The 16,299-nt window shown below is 47.3% G+C and overlaps 3 protein-coding genes across 3 annotated transcripts; 2 read left to right on the plus strand and 1 right to left on the minus strand.

Moving 5' to 3' along the window:
• Positions 1-153: 153 nt before the first annotated feature.
• On the minus strand, positions 154-1,985 carry HD553DRAFT_204192 (uncharacterized protein). Its single transcript, XM_046177118.1, has 6 exons — positions 1,411-1,985; positions 1,157-1,268; positions 860-999; positions 680-770; positions 496-600; positions 154-403 (listed from the first exon to the last, which is right to left on the minus strand). Exons 1-6 carry the CDS (start codon positions 1,884-1,886, stop codon positions 308-310), a joined length of 1,020 nt encoding a protein of 339 aa, XP_046037705.1. The 5' UTR covers positions 1,887-1,985; the 3' UTR covers positions 154-307.
• Positions 1,986-2,197: 212 nt separating this feature from the next.
• On the plus strand, positions 2,198-3,968 carry HD553DRAFT_334603 (uncharacterized protein). Its single transcript, XM_046182153.1, has 4 exons — positions 2,198-2,431; positions 2,505-2,815; positions 2,911-3,321; positions 3,426-3,968. The coding sequence occupies exons 1-4, from the start codon at positions 2,242-2,244 to the stop codon at positions 3,657-3,659; spliced, it is 1,146 nt and encodes a 381-aa protein (XP_046037706.1). The 5' UTR covers positions 2,198-2,241; the 3' UTR covers positions 3,660-3,968.
• Positions 3,969-13,114: 9,146 nt separating this feature from the next.
• On the plus strand, positions 13,115-15,377 carry HD553DRAFT_323081 (uncharacterized protein; the record flags this gene model as incomplete). The annotated part of the gene is made up of 5 exons (XM_046181364.1): positions 13,115-13,184; positions 13,220-13,558; positions 14,108-14,185; positions 14,440-14,942; positions 15,309-15,377. The coding sequence occupies 5 exons, from the start codon at positions 13,115-13,117 to the stop codon at positions 15,375-15,377; spliced, it is 1,059 nt and encodes a 352-aa protein (XP_046037707.1).
• Between the last annotated feature and the right edge of the window lie 922 nt (positions 15,378-16,299).

Consider the following 16,299-nt stretch of genomic DNA (forward strand, 5'->3'; position numbering starts at 1 on the left):
GGTGGTTGTCCGAGGCAAGGAACAGGGCAGAAGGCGGATGCGTGGTCGATGGGAAGGGCCGCTGTTGGTTGTATACACGCTACAAGACGAGACTCGATCTTTGTAACTCTCCATAAATCGCACCCGGGTCTGTAACAATGACAGATCAAGATTGAACGAAGCGGAAGGGAAGGTCAGAAGAGACAAGAACCGAGTGGTCAGGGGCATAGCGAGCGGGTAGGAAAAATACTCGAGACGCTTTACAGGAAAACGCACACATGATCCCCCAGTCTCAACAAGTAAGCCCACACCGTGGATCCTTGCACGATCAAGCCATGGTTCGACTGGCCTTGTCGTTGGAGGCTGCATCCCCCATCCACATCTTGATCCCATCTCCCGGTACGTTCTCGAGCTTGTCCGCCGTCTACACTCGAGTCCCCGCGCGCAACAAATGAAGGTTCATCAGCCTCCATGTGCCTAGAGTAGGACAAGGTAGGTTCGTTTTCCGCGACTTACCTCCTTCAACTGCTCGTTGGCTTGAATGACCTGGTCCTTGATCTCGTCCATCCGCTTCTTTTTCCCATCAACCTCTCCGGCCAATCTCTCACAGTCCTTGAACAGCTGCGAAGAAACATATCTTTCAAGTTCAGCGTACATATACCATGCGGAGTAATATGCGAGGGAGAGTGGCGGGACTTGCCTGTATGTATTCTTCTCGCAATCGAGTGTAGACCGCGTCATATCTGGGCAAATTATAAGCCGCAGTCAATGCCTGTGGTGACAAATCCGGTCTGTGGTGATTGTTTCGCTAAATCAGCTTTCTCATTACCGTCCGGCGAATCGCTCGTAGTATGGGAATCCGAGGGAACGGTCGACTGACCTCCAAATATCCGCCACGTAAACCCCTTCTTCGCCTCGCAGAATCCTCGCCTTCCTCACTCTAGCCTCTTCAACGGCCAATTCTAAGCGATCTAGAGCGGGCTTGACTTCGTAATGCTCTATAATTGCGTCCGCTTGATTCTGTGTCGTTGGCGATGTTGCGGGGGTCGAGGCAGATTTGGGACATTGACAGGCAGTCCAAAGACGGGATGGAGAATTGAGGTTTAGGTTTGTTGGAATATCATCAGCTCTATCGCGGTCATGATATAAGAATTCTCGTTCGGACGACTGAACTAACAATCATCTTCGCCCTCAAGCCTTCCGAAGTCTCCAACCACAGTTTTTCAAAGGCCTTCGTCCGCTCTTTAGGAGCCGAGATGATCGGGTAGGCTTTCTTCAAGTCTTTGACGCTATGTTTGGCAGGGAGATCAAGAAGGGGACGTAAACATGGAAACAGGTCAGGCCGAGTCAGATTGACATAGAGTCGGTTTACAACGAGATATGGATACGGAAGGGAATGATGAAAAGACAAGCGGCAAGGTTGCGACTCACGTCCATCTGTTAGCTCCTCGTCTAACGGCACCTTCGACGGCCACCTTTGTCGTTTCGTAGGAAGTCTTCTGATTCGACGATGATGCCACTGGAGATATTGCTGGCACTTTCGACGGCAATCGCTGTTCTTGCGAATGTATTTCGCCCATCGTTGTCGTTGTAGCCGTTGTAGGTTCACTCGCCCGTTCTCGTTGCATATCCCCAGGTTCCGGTTCCTCCCTGGTTACATCCACTGCTTTCCCTGAGTCCCGATCGACATCCTTATTCCCATCTACTCGTTCATCCATCGCATCAAGCTCGCCCGTCGCCACTCTTTTGCGCGCACGAGGTTGATCTTGACCTTCGTCTTCCGGAGGTTGCCGTTGAGCGTCTATCGAATTCTTGGTAGACGGATCGAGCTGTTCAGAGGTTCGCTTGCGGCTCGACGATGGGCCAGCGACAGACATGACAGAAAGTTCCGGATTTGGTGTAGACATCGGGAGGAGAAGTTGTGACTCGGACAAGGGTTCTAGAATGATGGCGTGGACTCTAACTCTATGCCAGTTGCTAGTTGTTGTTGTAGATATGGGCTCCGGGAGTTTGTTGACAATTCACGAACGACCATGGCCCCATGCTATCCATCTCCCCCCTTTTAGCTTCCGACTTCCCGCCGGGGGAGGGGGGGGGGCGACGCGTACGAAGCAAGGAGTAGGACGTGTGGACGGGCGGGGAGGCCGGGATTGAAGGGACAGTCCCTCGATCTCGACCTCTTCCATCAGCGACACTCACCTACTTGCATACGTGCATACATTTCTACAGCAGGGCAGGGCGATCGCTTTTGACTCGCTAATCATGTCACAGAAACCCTCGACTGCGAAACCCCGCCCGGCCAGCAACGCCGGTGCAGCCGGTAGACCGCGTCCTAAATTCACACCCCGTGCGCCCGCCAGCACTGAGGACAGGCTCAAGAAGCTTCACGCTGGGTTGGTCGACCAAATCAACGAGGGGTATCTGGAGAACGCGATCAAGACGTGCAGGAAGAGTAGGTTCTTCGTCGCCTCTACATTCTGAAGGGGGCTGGCAGTAGAAGCTGATTATGAGGGGTTGACGAGCAGTCCTGGTTTTGGACCCGAAATCGTTACCGGCGTTCAAAACCCTCCTCTTTCTCTTGCTTCAGACGGATCAATACCCTACTGCCCTTGCCTCCTTCGAAGAGTACCACCACGCCAACTCCCCGCTTAATCCCAGCCCGTCCGATAATGCCGATGACTTTGAATTCGAACGGGCGTACTGCTTGTATAGGCTACACAGGGGGGATGAGGCATTGAAGATGATTGAACGGATGGAAAGCTCTAGCACCAACATGAGCACCATGGGGTATGAGACTGAACAGGGAAGAAAGGTCGGCCATCTCAAGGGACAGATTGTACGTCCCATTTCCCTTAGCTCTCCTCATTCGCTAGTTTCTAGCTGACCATCTAATCTTTCCCTGCCTTGTCACCCGATCCCCCTCCGCCTCAGCTCTACCGAGCCGGCAACTATTCTACAGCCGAACAAACTTATAACGACCTCCTCACAAGCTGTCCCTCCGACTCTCCCGAGTCTAGTGATATTTTGGACAATCTCAACTCGACGCATACGCACTTGGATTTCCAAAAGGATGGGTTCAGAGCTCAATTATCTTCCAGTTCAAGTAACGTTGATATGGAGAGCTTGGAAAGGGATTTACCGGCGTTGGGACGGGTTGCTAAGGCTGGAATGGGGGTGATGGGGGAAGAAGCTTCAGGCAAAGTCGGAGAATCTTCAGCGTCCGCGGCCGCAGTGGCGAGCGGGTCCAAGGTCGGGGTTCAATTACAGGATGTCAGCGTCAAAAGTAGGACGAGGCACAAGCTGCCTAAAGGGGTCGTCAAGGGTAAAGCTGTCGAACAAGATGTAAGTCCCCAATATTTTGCCGTCGCTCATGTCATCATGTCAGCGTTGCCTGACCAGCACCTTTCTCTGGCTTCACCTTTCGCCTCTTCGTTTCACTTCAACAGCCGGATCGATGGCTCCCTCTCCTCCAACGCCGGTCCTACCAAGCCCAGCTTGCCCAGAACCCTTCTTCGTTAGGACAAAACAAGAAACGACGTAACGGAGCGGGCAATAGTAAGCCCGGGCCTGGGAAAGAGGTTTCCGGGCTGGGTATGCAGGGTAGTACTAGCGAGGATGTCAAGGTTGGTGGGAATGGCAGTGGGGGAGCAACGCGCAGAAAGGGGAAGAAGGGTAGATAGGGTTGTGGACGTTGATCACGATCTTGTTTGGCACGGCGTATGGCGAGGTCACGCGAGAAGATAAAGACGAAATATAAAAGCTCGATCGACGCGCGACCTCTATTCATCGCTTAAGCTTTATGGAAAGTTGGAGCATGAGTGCAGGAAAGAGCTCGAATGGTTTGGCATCTTTAGCTGGAATGGAACGAGTGACCGCTCGTTAATTGGCGCAAGTTGAAGCTACGAGCGTGATCCCAGCATACTCTATGATAGGCATGCCTATATGCCGATACAGAACTGATAAGGAGGCGGTATTTGTCTGAGAGAGGCGGTGAAAAAGTTGGAAATAAGGACCTAACCCCTTACCCTGCGCGTCCGTAACAACAGCTTGATATCCTCTCCTCCCTAATCCCCTAACCCCCCTAACCCATAACTACTGATTCCGCTAAGCCCTACCCCTAACGCCCTAATTGGGAACCCCTAACATAACCCTGGGTATGACTGAGAGATTCTGAGAAGCTGCAGGTGACCTCTTGACTTGAGTGTTGTTTTGTGTTGTTTTGTCACGGTGGAGGTGGCTAATTGGAGATAGGTCCTAGTCGTATGGCGTAGGGTGCTTAAGACTGATCGCAGGCAGTCGGGAGAATGTTGCGAGTCCGCTTAGATGAAGCGGATTGGGATAAGGGATACAAATCCAGAGATTTATGGACAAGGAAGGGTGATCACTTGGTGTGAGGTACTGGGTTTGTTCTAAGGTAAAACGATGAACCGTAGATACTTAGCGCCGTCCTTGAGTTTGTAACCTCTCCACAAGATGTCTTGAAGATGTTGCAACAAGTCAGATAGGTGTGTATTGAACGTGATATTGGAAGTTGACCTATTACTATTACAGAGCGTCCTCTATCGAATTCGGTCAAGTTCCTCTAGCTATTTATACGGAGACAAGGCTGGCAAACACTGAAAAGATCCTAGAACAAAAGGACGATTGGAGATGGCAAAACTGGAAGAGCAAGATGGCAAACAGACGAATCCTGTCGAGAGCAACCGGATTCGGTAGAGGAGGCGAGTTTGAGTTGGCATTTGTTTCTGGGTACATTGAGTAAGGTTGTCGAGGTCCTGAGTATGGTTGTAGGGTACCTCAAGGTCCTTGTACCTGTTTGTGATATGTACCGGGGATGTATTGTTGTTTCGGTGAATGGTAGGGGCGACCGGATCTGCCCCGAGGGAATCGGGTTCGTCTCGTCGAGCCGGACTTAGGTGTATGCTGATGTCCGTAGAACAAGCCCGCGTGTCGGTAGTCGACTCACGTGATGATCCCGTAACACACCCAAGAGCTATCGTTGGAGCTGTCAATTTTACCTTGATAGTCCAAGATAAAGTTGGTAAAGGCAAATACTTTGTTGTAGTCAAGTTGTTCCTATCATGGATCGTTCTGTAGCGCATGTATGCCTGTCCTGTTGAAGATTGGCACGCTGCGATAGCATAGGTGATGCTCATGTCACAATACCAGAGACACAGGATTAATATATGATTGGGATGAGATGTTGTGAATGCGGTTGCACATATATGATTGGCATCACGTTACACAACTAAATTTGCATGTAGGTGATGTCATTGTGACTGGAGTCACAATATGTGTAAGAAGTTGCCATTGTGCCATTGGAGCAGTTGCAAGTTCACTAGAGAACATGCTCATCAGAACAGCATATATAGCAGGCCATTTGGGTCTGATTTCCCTTTCCCCTCTCATGTACTACTTTACTTTTATGCAAGCAACATTGATTCATCTTCACAACAAGACAAGATCAGCACTAGTAACACACCATTACTACTGCCTAGGTACATCAAGTAACCAACCTTGGTGGACCTAGTTGTTGCTACACGACAGTTATTACCAAACATGCAACCAGTAAGTAATGAAGTGTTATGCGACCCATAGCTCAAAAAAAAACACATACCAACTCTCCACCCATGTAAAGTATCAGGGAAACAACTTGCACTTTCTACATAGTTCCACATCACGTGCTTTGTATATTCCACATTACACATTGTGCTTTGTACTTTGTACTTTGTACAATCACCTCTTATTTTTGTACTCCAAGTCTACTTGTGAGTATCTAACGTGTGGCACTGGGAAGCGGAACACACTCACTACAGAAGCATGTGAATATGACCAATATGAACATATACTTGTCCATTCCTAAAGAATGATATAACATGACGACATAGCTCTCTTTGAGAAGTAGCTGCCATGGACAATATTAATACACCTCTGGAGCAAGCTATAGCTGTCTACCATACTCAATGTGACATTAACTCTAGTCTCTGGAGGAGCATATGTGACATTGCCAAAGGATTCGAGGTTTCCCATGTGACATTATCAAAACATATCTCTGGTCGCCGCCAGACATGGTATCACGGCGGAGGTTGCTAGGGGTGGTCTTTGTTGGACATAGGCATGTGATGATTGGGCATCAGCACGTGGAAGCAATCTCAACCACAAAGTAAACAACAGGAAGCAAAAAGGAAGCAAAAGGCACTGGACATTCTAGCAAGTGCTAGAAGGATTGGATTTGAAATAAATCACTGATATTGTTCGGCGAACAACCAATATTGTTTGCCAAACAACCGATATTGTTCGACCGCCAAACAACTGATATTGTTCGCCAAACAACCGATATCGTTTGACATTGCCACCATTTGCCCCTTCCCAGAAAAGTATATATAGCAGGCCATTTAGGTCTGATTTCTCTTTCCCCTCTCATGTACTATTTTACTTTTATGCAAGCAACATTGATTCATCTTCACAACAAGACAAGATCAGCACTAGTAACACACCATTACTATTGCCTAGGTACATCAAGTAACCAACCTTGGTGGATCTAGTTGTTACTTCACAACATTAGGTGACTTGGTACCTCTATACTGTTGGTCTGGAAGATGTCCTTGATGTTGTTGCTGTGTTCCCATTGGGGCAGTGCTCCCTTCACTAGCTCCCTCTGGCCTCCTGAACACAACATCCCTGCTGGTAAGGGTGACATCTCTTCTTTCTTCTTGTATGACCACAAGGTAGCCTGCTCCAGTGATGTTTGGATGCAGCAGCTTCCCCTTGATTGCTTTCTTGGTGGTGAGATCATTCTTGAGTCTGCCCTCCTTGGGTACTTTGATCCAGCACTCTGTTCCAAAGGGGTGAAGTTGGCCATACCCTGGCTTGTGCTTCCACATGATCTCCTCCAGAGATCTCCCTTGATACTGCTTGCCCATGTTGATGAGGGTGCAAGCATATTGCATGGCATGGAACCACCACTTGTGGTCCATCTTGGCAGCAATAAGCATGGAGGAACACATCTCCTTGATTGTCCTGTTTGCTCTTTCTGCTGTGCCATTGAGTTGAGGTGTGTATGGTGTGGTGACCTGGTGAACTATCCCATGTAGTTGCAAGTATGGCTTCATGCCTCCCAGATACTCTCCACCACCATCTGTCCTCAGACATTGCACTTTCCTGTTGAAAGCCAGTTCTGTGATCTTCTTGAAGTTCTTGAAGCATTCAAGGACATCCATTGCTGTCTTGTTCCCCAAACCACCCATGCAGGTCAAGCCTGTCAAGTCATCAATAAAGGTAACATAGTAGATGTTCTCATTGAGATCTGGCTTGAGAGGTCCTGCTATGTCTGAGTGCACTATCTCCAGTGGTTCTTGGGCTGCCACTGAGATGTCACCAAAGGTGAGCCTGGTTGTCTTGGCTATAGCACAGACCTCACACTCTTCCATCTTGAAGGTAGAGGTGTCCTTGTCTGTAATGTGCAGTCGTCCTGATGCTGCAAGCTTCTTGATGGTACTGACACCCATGTGTCCCAGTCTGTTGTGCCATCCTTGTATGGTGTCCTTGTCCTGGACAGTAAGGTAGAGGTCCTCTTGCTCTTCCCTTTTATCCGATGAGCCAACATCTTCCTGTTGCTCAGATTGGATGTAGTAATCCTTCTTGAGTGGCAATGTAAATGCCCTCAAAGTTCCTCCTGGACCTGTCTTGTAGACTGGAATGTTGATCCCATGTTGGCTGATCATACCACCATGTTGGGTGATATCTACATTCCATCCCTTAGCCAGTAATGTTCCTTGACTAAGCAGGTTGGCTGGTGCATCCTCCATGAGGACCACATCATGAAGTGTTAGATGCCCCATGGCACTCTGATCTTGAGGTAACTTCATGGTAACCTTTCCACCATGCTCAGAGACAGTAGCACTTTCTGAGGCTGTCCTGAACCTCTTGGGGAAAGCTAATTTCTCTAGCTGGCTGATCACATCTTTGTTGTTGCAGATGTGGGAGCTGGCTCCAAGGTCCACAAGCCATTCTATGCTCTCTTCTTTGACTAGAGCAGCATATTCTTCTTCAGAGATCTCTTGAATAGCTGCACCTGCCATGTTCCTGTGCAGGGCTGCTAGATCATCTGTAGGCTTGTTGTGGTGATTGTTGAACCTGTTGTATGACAGTCCTTTGGGTTTGTGGGTATAGCCATCTCCTATCCTAGGAGCTCTGCAATCCTTGCTAGAGTGGCCTTGTTTCCCACAGTTCCAACAAGATAAGGCTTTCTTGTTGTATTGGTCCTTGTTATGGTTCCTTTGTTGACCTTGACCAAAGTTCCTCCTTTGCTGCCCATGACTGGCTTTCCTAACCATCATGGCAGTCTGCAACCTGACCTCATCCTGACGCTTAAAGTCAGCAATGTAGGTATTGAACATTCCCCTGAGATCCTCAAAGGTGGAAATAGGTTGCTTGGTGATCTCCTTGATCCTTTGTAGTGACTTCCACTCTGACTTGAGGGATTCATATGTCACAGGTAAAGCCCTGAGGAAATAGGTAGCTTTATCCTCCTCAGACAGCTTGAAGTTGGCTGTCTGGGCTTTCAGCAATAAGGTGCTGAACAGCTCCAAGAACTTGGCTGGATCATCCCCTTCACTCATCCTGAGTGTAGTGATCCTTTCTTCTATGTCTGCCTTGTAGTTCTTGTCGTCCATCTGGTGAAGCTTGGCTAGCTTATCCCAGATCTCCTTGGAAGTGTTGCATCCTGCAAGTTCCATCCTGATGCCTGAGGAGACATTGAGTCTCATGAGACCCATGACCTTTTGATCCTTCTCCTTCCAGGTCTTCCATTCCCTATACTCCTCTAGGTGTAGAGAGACAATAGATGAGGGAGGTGCTACCTTTGAGCCATCCATCTCCTCAATCTCCAGAGGCCTGAGAGGTCTTTCCTTTGGCTCCTCTGTGAGCACATGCAGTGCTCCATAGACAAGTGCTCCATCCTCAACTGCATTCCTCCATTGGAAGTAGTTGTTCAACCCAGTCAGGATAGGTATCCTACTGGTTGCGGAAGAGCCTGTGTTGGTAGTATCCATTGTTGGCAATGATATCCAAGACTTGTCCTATGTTGATGCTTGAGTGTCTGTGTTGCCTCAAGTCTTGTTGCTGCTTGGATACTGATGTCCAAGTCTGATGCTGACTATTGATCCTCTCTTGATCTAAAAGTCCTTAGTCTCCAAAGCTGTGAGACTATCCTATTACTGACCAGTAATATAAACCTGTCCAACTATGTCCAGTGATATCCTCTTGTTACGGTCGGGCCTAGTGGTAGCGAAAGGCTAGCCTAGGTGGAAAGCGTCAGTAGGAATTGTGCTAAGGCAGAGATACTCAACGGGAAGTGCTTGGTGCGCAATCTGCTTGCTGACCCGTGAAGGGCTTGACAAGAGCTCTAGTGTTGAGTAGTGAGAGTTGGCTAGTGGCAAGTATGTTAGGGATGTAACATGTGATGATTCTTCTTGGGAAAGAAGAGAGAGAACATGAAAGGGAATGTACAATCAGGCTGGATTGGCCAGCTATATATACTATTTTGTAAAAGGAACGTGGCAGGGTTTGCCACCACAAAGAGGGTTTCGAGTTGTGTCTCGTTGCGTTGAGTTGCCTCACTGCAAGGCAGGAAAGGGAGAGGGCAAGTGCCCAGGCGTGTATCCTCAATGGGGATACTCAACCAGTATCCACAACGTGGCATTACAACGAGGATTTACGTTGCGGATCCTCAACAAGTAGACACAACGAGGATACTCATTGTGTCGACACAACGAGTTGAGGCGCGTAGACTCATGTGTGTAGGGCCGTTTTGGGTCGGTCCGTAACACCTCTCGATGATCCTGATAGTTGAGGTTGTTCCTTTGTGAGCTAAGTCTAAGTGTAGATTGGGCCACAACTACTGAGCTCATAACCTGTTGTGAAGTAACAACTAGATCCACCAAGGTTGGTTACTTGATGTACCTAGGCAATAGTAATGGTGTGTTACTAGTGCTGATCTTGTCTTGTTGTGAAGATGAATCAATGTTGCTTGCATAAAAGTAAAGTAGTACATGAGAGGGGAAAGAGAAATCAGACCAGAATGGTCTGCTATATATACTTTTCTGGGAAGGATGCAAATGGTGGCAAAAGTGGTGGCAAATGGGTTGAGTTATAACTTTTCCAATGAACGATTGTGAACTGTTCACCAGTCGACCGTGATTACGTTTGCTATTGGTGGCAATGATCTCTCAGATCTGCCACCCAATGGCAGAAGTCCCTCAGGTTTGCCACCCAATGGCATTGATGCCTCAGTGGCAAAAACCATCCCTCTAGCATGTTCCATGCTTTGCTTCCACTTTGCATCCACTTTGCATCCTGTTTGGATCCACTTTGCTTCCTGTTTGCTTCCTGCTTCCTGTTGTTTACTTTGTGGTTGAGATTGCTTCCAAGTGCTGATGACTAATCATCACCTGCCTATTTCCAACAACCATTACTATTGCCTAGGTACATCAAGTAACCAACCTTGGTGGATCTAGTTGTTACTTCACAACAGTCTTTGAGCGTAAGGTCTAAGGTTCTTGGCAGATCGCAGGTATGCGGGAGATGAAGTAAGTTTGCTTTGGGTGAAGCGAGTTTAGATAAGGGAACAAATCCAGAGATAGATGCATGGACAAGGAAGCGGAGTCGCTTGGTACTAAGGCAAGTTTGGTTCAGTGCAAGCGGCGTGATGCAAGTTAGTTAGCGATGTCTTACATTTGTAACCTCCCTGTAATATGTCTTGAACCCGTTTAGATAAGTCAGGTAGATGTATATTGAATGCAATATTGGGACTTGACCTTTCACTATTACTGAGCGTTGTCTGTCAAGTACGGTCAAGTTCGCTAAGTATATATATATGAATCTAGAGAGTATTGAGGGTCCAGAACAATGGCAAAAAGTAGAGTCAGAGTTGAGATGGCTGTATGGTGGTAGGTTTGTGTTCCCAAACCAATTTTGGTGGCCAAACCAGATTTGGTTGTTGGAGTCAATTCAAGTCCGTTTGTGAATTGTACCAAATACGTCAATGTACTGGCAGTAGTGTCTTGGTGTATGAACAGTAAGGGCGTTACACTTTGACCCTGAATAGGATCGTCGTACCTGTCGATGTAAAGTTGTATATTGTTCTACAATTGGCAGGTGGACTGGTGATGATGTGAATTTCAGTACACGGGTAGTTGCAATCGTGCTTACAAGACTCTTGCATAACACGTAACACATGGCAAGGCGCACATAGGCATCAGCAAGCCCTCACTAATGAAGAGGAGCTCACAATTGTATCATACATTTGCCGGGAGTTCCTATCTGACCACCTGCCACCCACTCATGTCATTGTGAGACCGCCCAGGAGCTCCTATGTAACCGCTTGAGGTTGTCCCAATTGGCTATCCCAGAACCTGTGTTGGAAGTGAGTCTGAGGAATCAATTGGGTAGACAAGCTATGCTCTCAGCATCCCTCCATTGCTGCTGTCTAGAAGGACACGCATCATTGTAAAGTCCAGGATTAATGAATGTGCCTATAAGGCTTGCCAGCAAGCCTGAACAGTAATACACGGGACTAGAAGGTGCGGGTATGGTCATGACCGTAGTAAAAGATGTTCAACTTTTACAAGGTGCTAGTTAGACATCTTCAGACACATCTCCTAAAGGTCTCCAAGAGGGTCTCTGAGAGGTCTCCAAACGGTCGTCCTTATGAGGTGAAAACTTACACCGCACGCGTGTATGACATGCGTACTGCGGATGCCTATAATAGTGCCCTTCAAAAGCTCAGCCCCTTCTACAATGAGCTCAAGGTTCTTTTAGACTGTCATAGATATTCACCCTCCAACATGTTCAATATGGTATTGCCATTGGCACAAGGCAGTCTAGCAGGGTTTTAACACCTGCCAAGTGTGAAAGGGGACAGCCAAAAGCAAAGAAGGCTTGCAAGGCAGGATCAACATGGGGGGAGTGGATGACAACCATTGAATGCCCATCCGCTTCAGGTATTGCCCTTCCCCCACTAGTGATTGTAAAAGGGACAACATCTTTCAATGCCTGCAATCTACCCCATGAAGTAAATCTCAATCTGGTGCAGGACTGGATATGGACAACTTTGTTGGAAATAGGCATGTGATGATTAATCATCAGCTTATGGAGGCAATCTCAACCACAAAGTAAACAACAGGAAGCAGGAAGCAAACAGGAAGCAAGGTGGAAGCAAAAAGCATGAAACATGCTAGAAGGAATGGATTCGAAATAGCCTGCCAAACACTGACGACTATTGAGCACCAAGCAATCTCAACTATCAAATTCCAACACATCTCGATTATTGAACCACAAACTCCGACTCCTCTCAAACATTGAACACCAATATTGTCCGACTTTGCCACCATTTACCCCTTCCCAGAAAAGTATATATAGCAGGCCATTTGGGTCTGATTTCTCTTTCCCCTCTCATGTACTACTTTACTTTTGTGCAAGCAACCAGATACATAGTCATTCACACAACAAATAGCAATAGTCAACACCATCAAAGGAACAGCTACACCATCAGCTTAGGCTGATATCTCAACAGATGTTGCGAACTGAATATGTTGTGAAGTAACAATGAAATCCACCAAGGTTGGTTGCTCGATGTAGCTAGGCAATAGTGTGATCCCTCGCAGCATCTGCCCAGTCTGATGCAGAACTCACTTTGTTCAAAGAAACCCCTGCTCCCACCAGGACAAACAGACACTCTGATTCTACTGTCAACCTGTCCAATGAAGATTTTGCCCTGATGGAACCGGCCCCTGGTCCAACAAAGAAGAGGACGAAATCCAAATTCTCTGCTGTGTCGACCTCTAAACAATCGGGAACCAATCCTTCTACCTCTGCTGTGTACCGGACCTAAACTAAGGCTATCCTAGTAATTAGCTACATACCATGAGAATTACTACAAGTTATGGCTCACCTATAATCCCTAGTGATTAGCTAGAGAACACAGGTGTAAAGTAGTCTACGGGAGCATGAATGATAGAAGGGTGATTATCTAGAGTAGAGGCAAGCAGACGCTAGCTGCGTCAACACCGAGTCACGTGACATTTTACCCCGAGTGATGTTGTAAGGTTAAGTAAAGGTGTTGCACGATCCAATCATGATTGGTGCTGAAGTCGAGTCCCATTGCTTCGCTGGGTTCTCTGAGTTGTTGACTGTCGAGGGGTTTTGTAAGTGCATTGGCTAACATGTTTTCTGTCTTTAGGTAGTCGACGTCTAAATTCTTCTTCTCCACTTCATTGCCACTTCAATGTGTTTGGTCCGGGAGTGGTTAATTGGGTTGCGTGGCAGTTTGATGCATGCCTGATTGTCCTCAAACACTTGAACTGGAGTCGTGACCGAATAAAGGAGTTGTTCCATGATCGACATGATTCACAAGCCTTCCCTGATTGTGGAGTCAAGGGCGATGTATTCTGCTTTGGTGGAGGAAAGTGTGACGACCAATTGTCTCTTCGAATGCCAACAGATGGGGCTTCCTCCCACGATTCATATGTATCCGCTTGTCAACTTTTGGTCCCCAAGTTATTCACCAGTTGGAGTTTGAGTAACCTGGAAGTTGCTTCATATAAGCGTCCTCATCTTCTTTGAGGCGTCGCGCGCTGATGCGGCGAGACAGCTGGGAGTACATAGCTTAGTAGTTCTTCATCTCTCCTATGTACATCCCTAGCACTGTTGTAAGAACATCCAAGCATCCCCCTCCTGTTCTCCTCTTCGGTGTCCATAGAGGAAAGTGGTTTCAACGACTTCTTGGATGAATTCCGTATTGAGTAGAGCTGTAAGGCTCAGTATAATCCTTACTGATTCCATCTTGATTACCGGGGCAGGAATTCCTTGGTAATCGACTCCTTCGACTTATGTATTGTTATAGCCATCTGCGGTATGACTAGAGCATACATCCAAACGGGTATTCCGCCAGCAACTCCAACGGAGAAGGTACTTATGATACGATAGGTAACGTTTAACTACTACAATCACTATTGTAATATGTAATCCATCTGCTATCACACTCATCTACCTACCTACTACCCTACACAAGTCCCAGAGAACTCACAGGTTGCTGGCAACCTAACATGTATACCCTTGTACAACTAAGCAAGCTTTCTCCTTGGTGTTACCATTGGCCAAGAATTCATTGGTGCAGACCCAGCGACTCTTGATGGGTTTTCTCCCGGTCAGCAGCAGTAGATCCCAAACCTCATTCTTACTCATAACGTCTAATTCCAAAAGTTTTGCTTGGTGGAATCTGTCTTCAGACTTGTCGCTCTTGAGTCCGATCTGATATGCCCGTTCAAGTATCTTGTCTACCTTCGGTTGATTTTGTAGTTGAACAAGATATGTAACATAGACTTCAGTGTCGAGCACGTCTAAGAGGATTCTCCCAGCTCTTCCCTGGTAATTGACGCTCCCTTGCTCCGTGTCTTGGAGCTAAAGGATTTCTTTCTGGGTCGTCGTCATGTTGTGGGGCAACCGGAGGAGGTGGAGCAGCGTTATGTCTCCTGATTCTATCTTTGGGAGCTGCTGGCGGATCATCCTGTTCTGGTGCAGGAGCAGAGGTATCTCTTGTTCTTGGGCGTCGCCCTCCCCGTCCTCTGGACCATGTTCCTGTCATCTTCCCTCCTTGCCGGATCCAACAGGGACTTGGCAATGATATCTTCTTTCAGGAACTTCTAGTCTGGACTGATTTGTTTATTGTTCCACCGTACATTCTCCCAAATTGTGGTGCGGCACAACTCTATCACTTTCCAGTTACGGGGGTCGTAGAAGATCCAGTTCTTGCTTCCCTGCTCCTGGTTGTACCCGACAAACACATCCTTTCTAGCTCTGGGGCTGAAAGCTCCTTGTCTTTCATGCTTATTAAGATGTACGAAGGCTACGGACCCAAAGCTTCACAAGTGTGCGACATCAGGGATCTTGGAGTAGAAGCGTTGGTAAGGGGCCTGTGTCTGGGTTACATATGTCAGAGTCATGTTCCTGACTCAGCAGAAAACTTTCACTGCAAAGGCCCAGTATCGATCGGATAAAGCTCTATCAGATAAAGCGGCATTGATGAGGAAGGTTTGACATCCTTCTTTCGAGGTGCAAACTGAGCGTTTGGCTTTTCCGTTTTGTTCTAGGGTATAGGCAGTAGTTGTTTCATGACAAATGCCGTGTGGCTGAGAGTACTCTTTCCCTTGATTGCTGGTGAAATCTCCGCCATTGTTGCATTGTATAACCTCAGCTTTCCGTTCTAGTCTGACTTCTTGTATTCCTAATCAGGTGAAGGACTTGTCAAATGTTTCACTTTAACTTTGTAGTATTTCTACGTGGTGATATCCGCTGTAGTAATCGATCATCACCAAGATGTGCAGTCCATTACCGATTGATGCAGAACGTGAATATTATGAAGTAACAACTAGACCCACCAAGGTTGATGGTTATTTGATGTACCCAGGCAATAGTAATGGTGTGCTACTAGTGCTCTCTTGTCTTGTTGTGAAGATGAATCAATGTTGCTTGCATAAAAGTAAAGTAGTACATGAGAGGGGAAAGAGAAATCAGACCTAAATGGTCTGCTATATATGCTATTCTGATGAGCATGTCCCCTAGTGAACTTGCAACTGGAGCAGTCGCACAATTGCAACTCTGCGCGCATATTGCGTCTCCAGTCACGTATTTGCGACTCCAGTCACAGATGACATCGCCAATATGCGACTCCAGTCGCATATGTGTGTCTCTGGCCGCATAAGTGTGACTCCGGTCACATAAGTGCGTCTTCAGTCACTACATGTGATTCTGGTCACATGTTGACCCTTTGTGCTTGAGATTGCACCTTGAGCATCACCTATGATGTCATAGCATGCCAATCTTCAACACTCAACCCATTTGCCACCACTTTTGCCACCATTTGCCCCTTCCCAGAAAAGTATATATAGCAGGCCATTCTGGTCTGATTTCTCTTTCCCCTCTCATGTACTACTTTTACTTTTAAGCAACAAGCAACCAGATACATAGTCATTCACATAAGAGATAGCGTCAGTCAACTATTAGGGAGGAGAACTAACAGTCTACGCGGGGCTAGGTCTGAGGATAATGATGTAATAACGGATGGAGTATATACATACAATGAGCTTATTATAATAAGCACCTATAGGGGATGTAAAAGTAGACCCCTGTGGGGATGTCGAGAGGTGTCTCCGAAGGGACCTCCGAGGGGGTCTCTTGCGGGAGTAGCGACGCATCACGTGACGGCTATAACATCAACACCATCAAAGGGTCAGCTACACCATCAGCTTAGGCCGATATCAC

This window comes from Filobasidium floriforme (assembly GCF_021052385.1).
Source record: "Filobasidium floriforme strain CBS 6241 chromosome Unknown HD553scaffold_7, whole genome shotgun sequence".
NCBI lineage: Eukaryota > Fungi > Basidiomycota > Tremellomycetes > Filobasidiales > Filobasidiaceae > Filobasidium > Filobasidium floriforme.

What these genes read in the sequence shown, in the direction of transcription:
- HD553DRAFT_204192 (XM_046177118.1), bottom strand. Translation starts at nt 1,886, where the DNA reads ATGTCTACACCAAATCCGGAACTTTCTGTCATGTCTGTCGCTGGCCCA. An exon ending in GCTTGAGGGCGAAGATGATT is followed by an intron (nt 1,000 to 1,156) that starts GTTAGTTCAGTC and finishes CCAACGACACAG; the next exon opens with AATCAAGCGGACGCAATTAT. An exon ending in TGCGAGAAGAATACATACAG is followed by an intron (nt 601 to 679) that starts GCAAGTCCCGCC and finishes GTTTCTTCGCAG; the next exon opens with CTGTTCAAGGACTGTGAGAG.
- HD553DRAFT_334603 (XM_046182153.1), top strand. Translation starts at nt 2,242, where the DNA reads ATGTCACAGAAACCCTCGACTGCGAAACCCCGCCCGGCCAGCAACGCC. An exon ending in GATCAAGACGTGCAGGAAGA is followed by an intron (nt 2,432 to 2,504) that starts GTAGGTTCTTCG and finishes GTTGACGAGCAG; the next exon opens with TCCTGGTTTTGGACCCGAAA. An exon ending in GTAAAGCTGTCGAACAAGAT is followed by an intron (nt 3,322 to 3,425) that starts GTAAGTCCCCAA and finishes TCACTTCAACAG; the next exon opens with CCGGATCGATGGCTCCCTCT.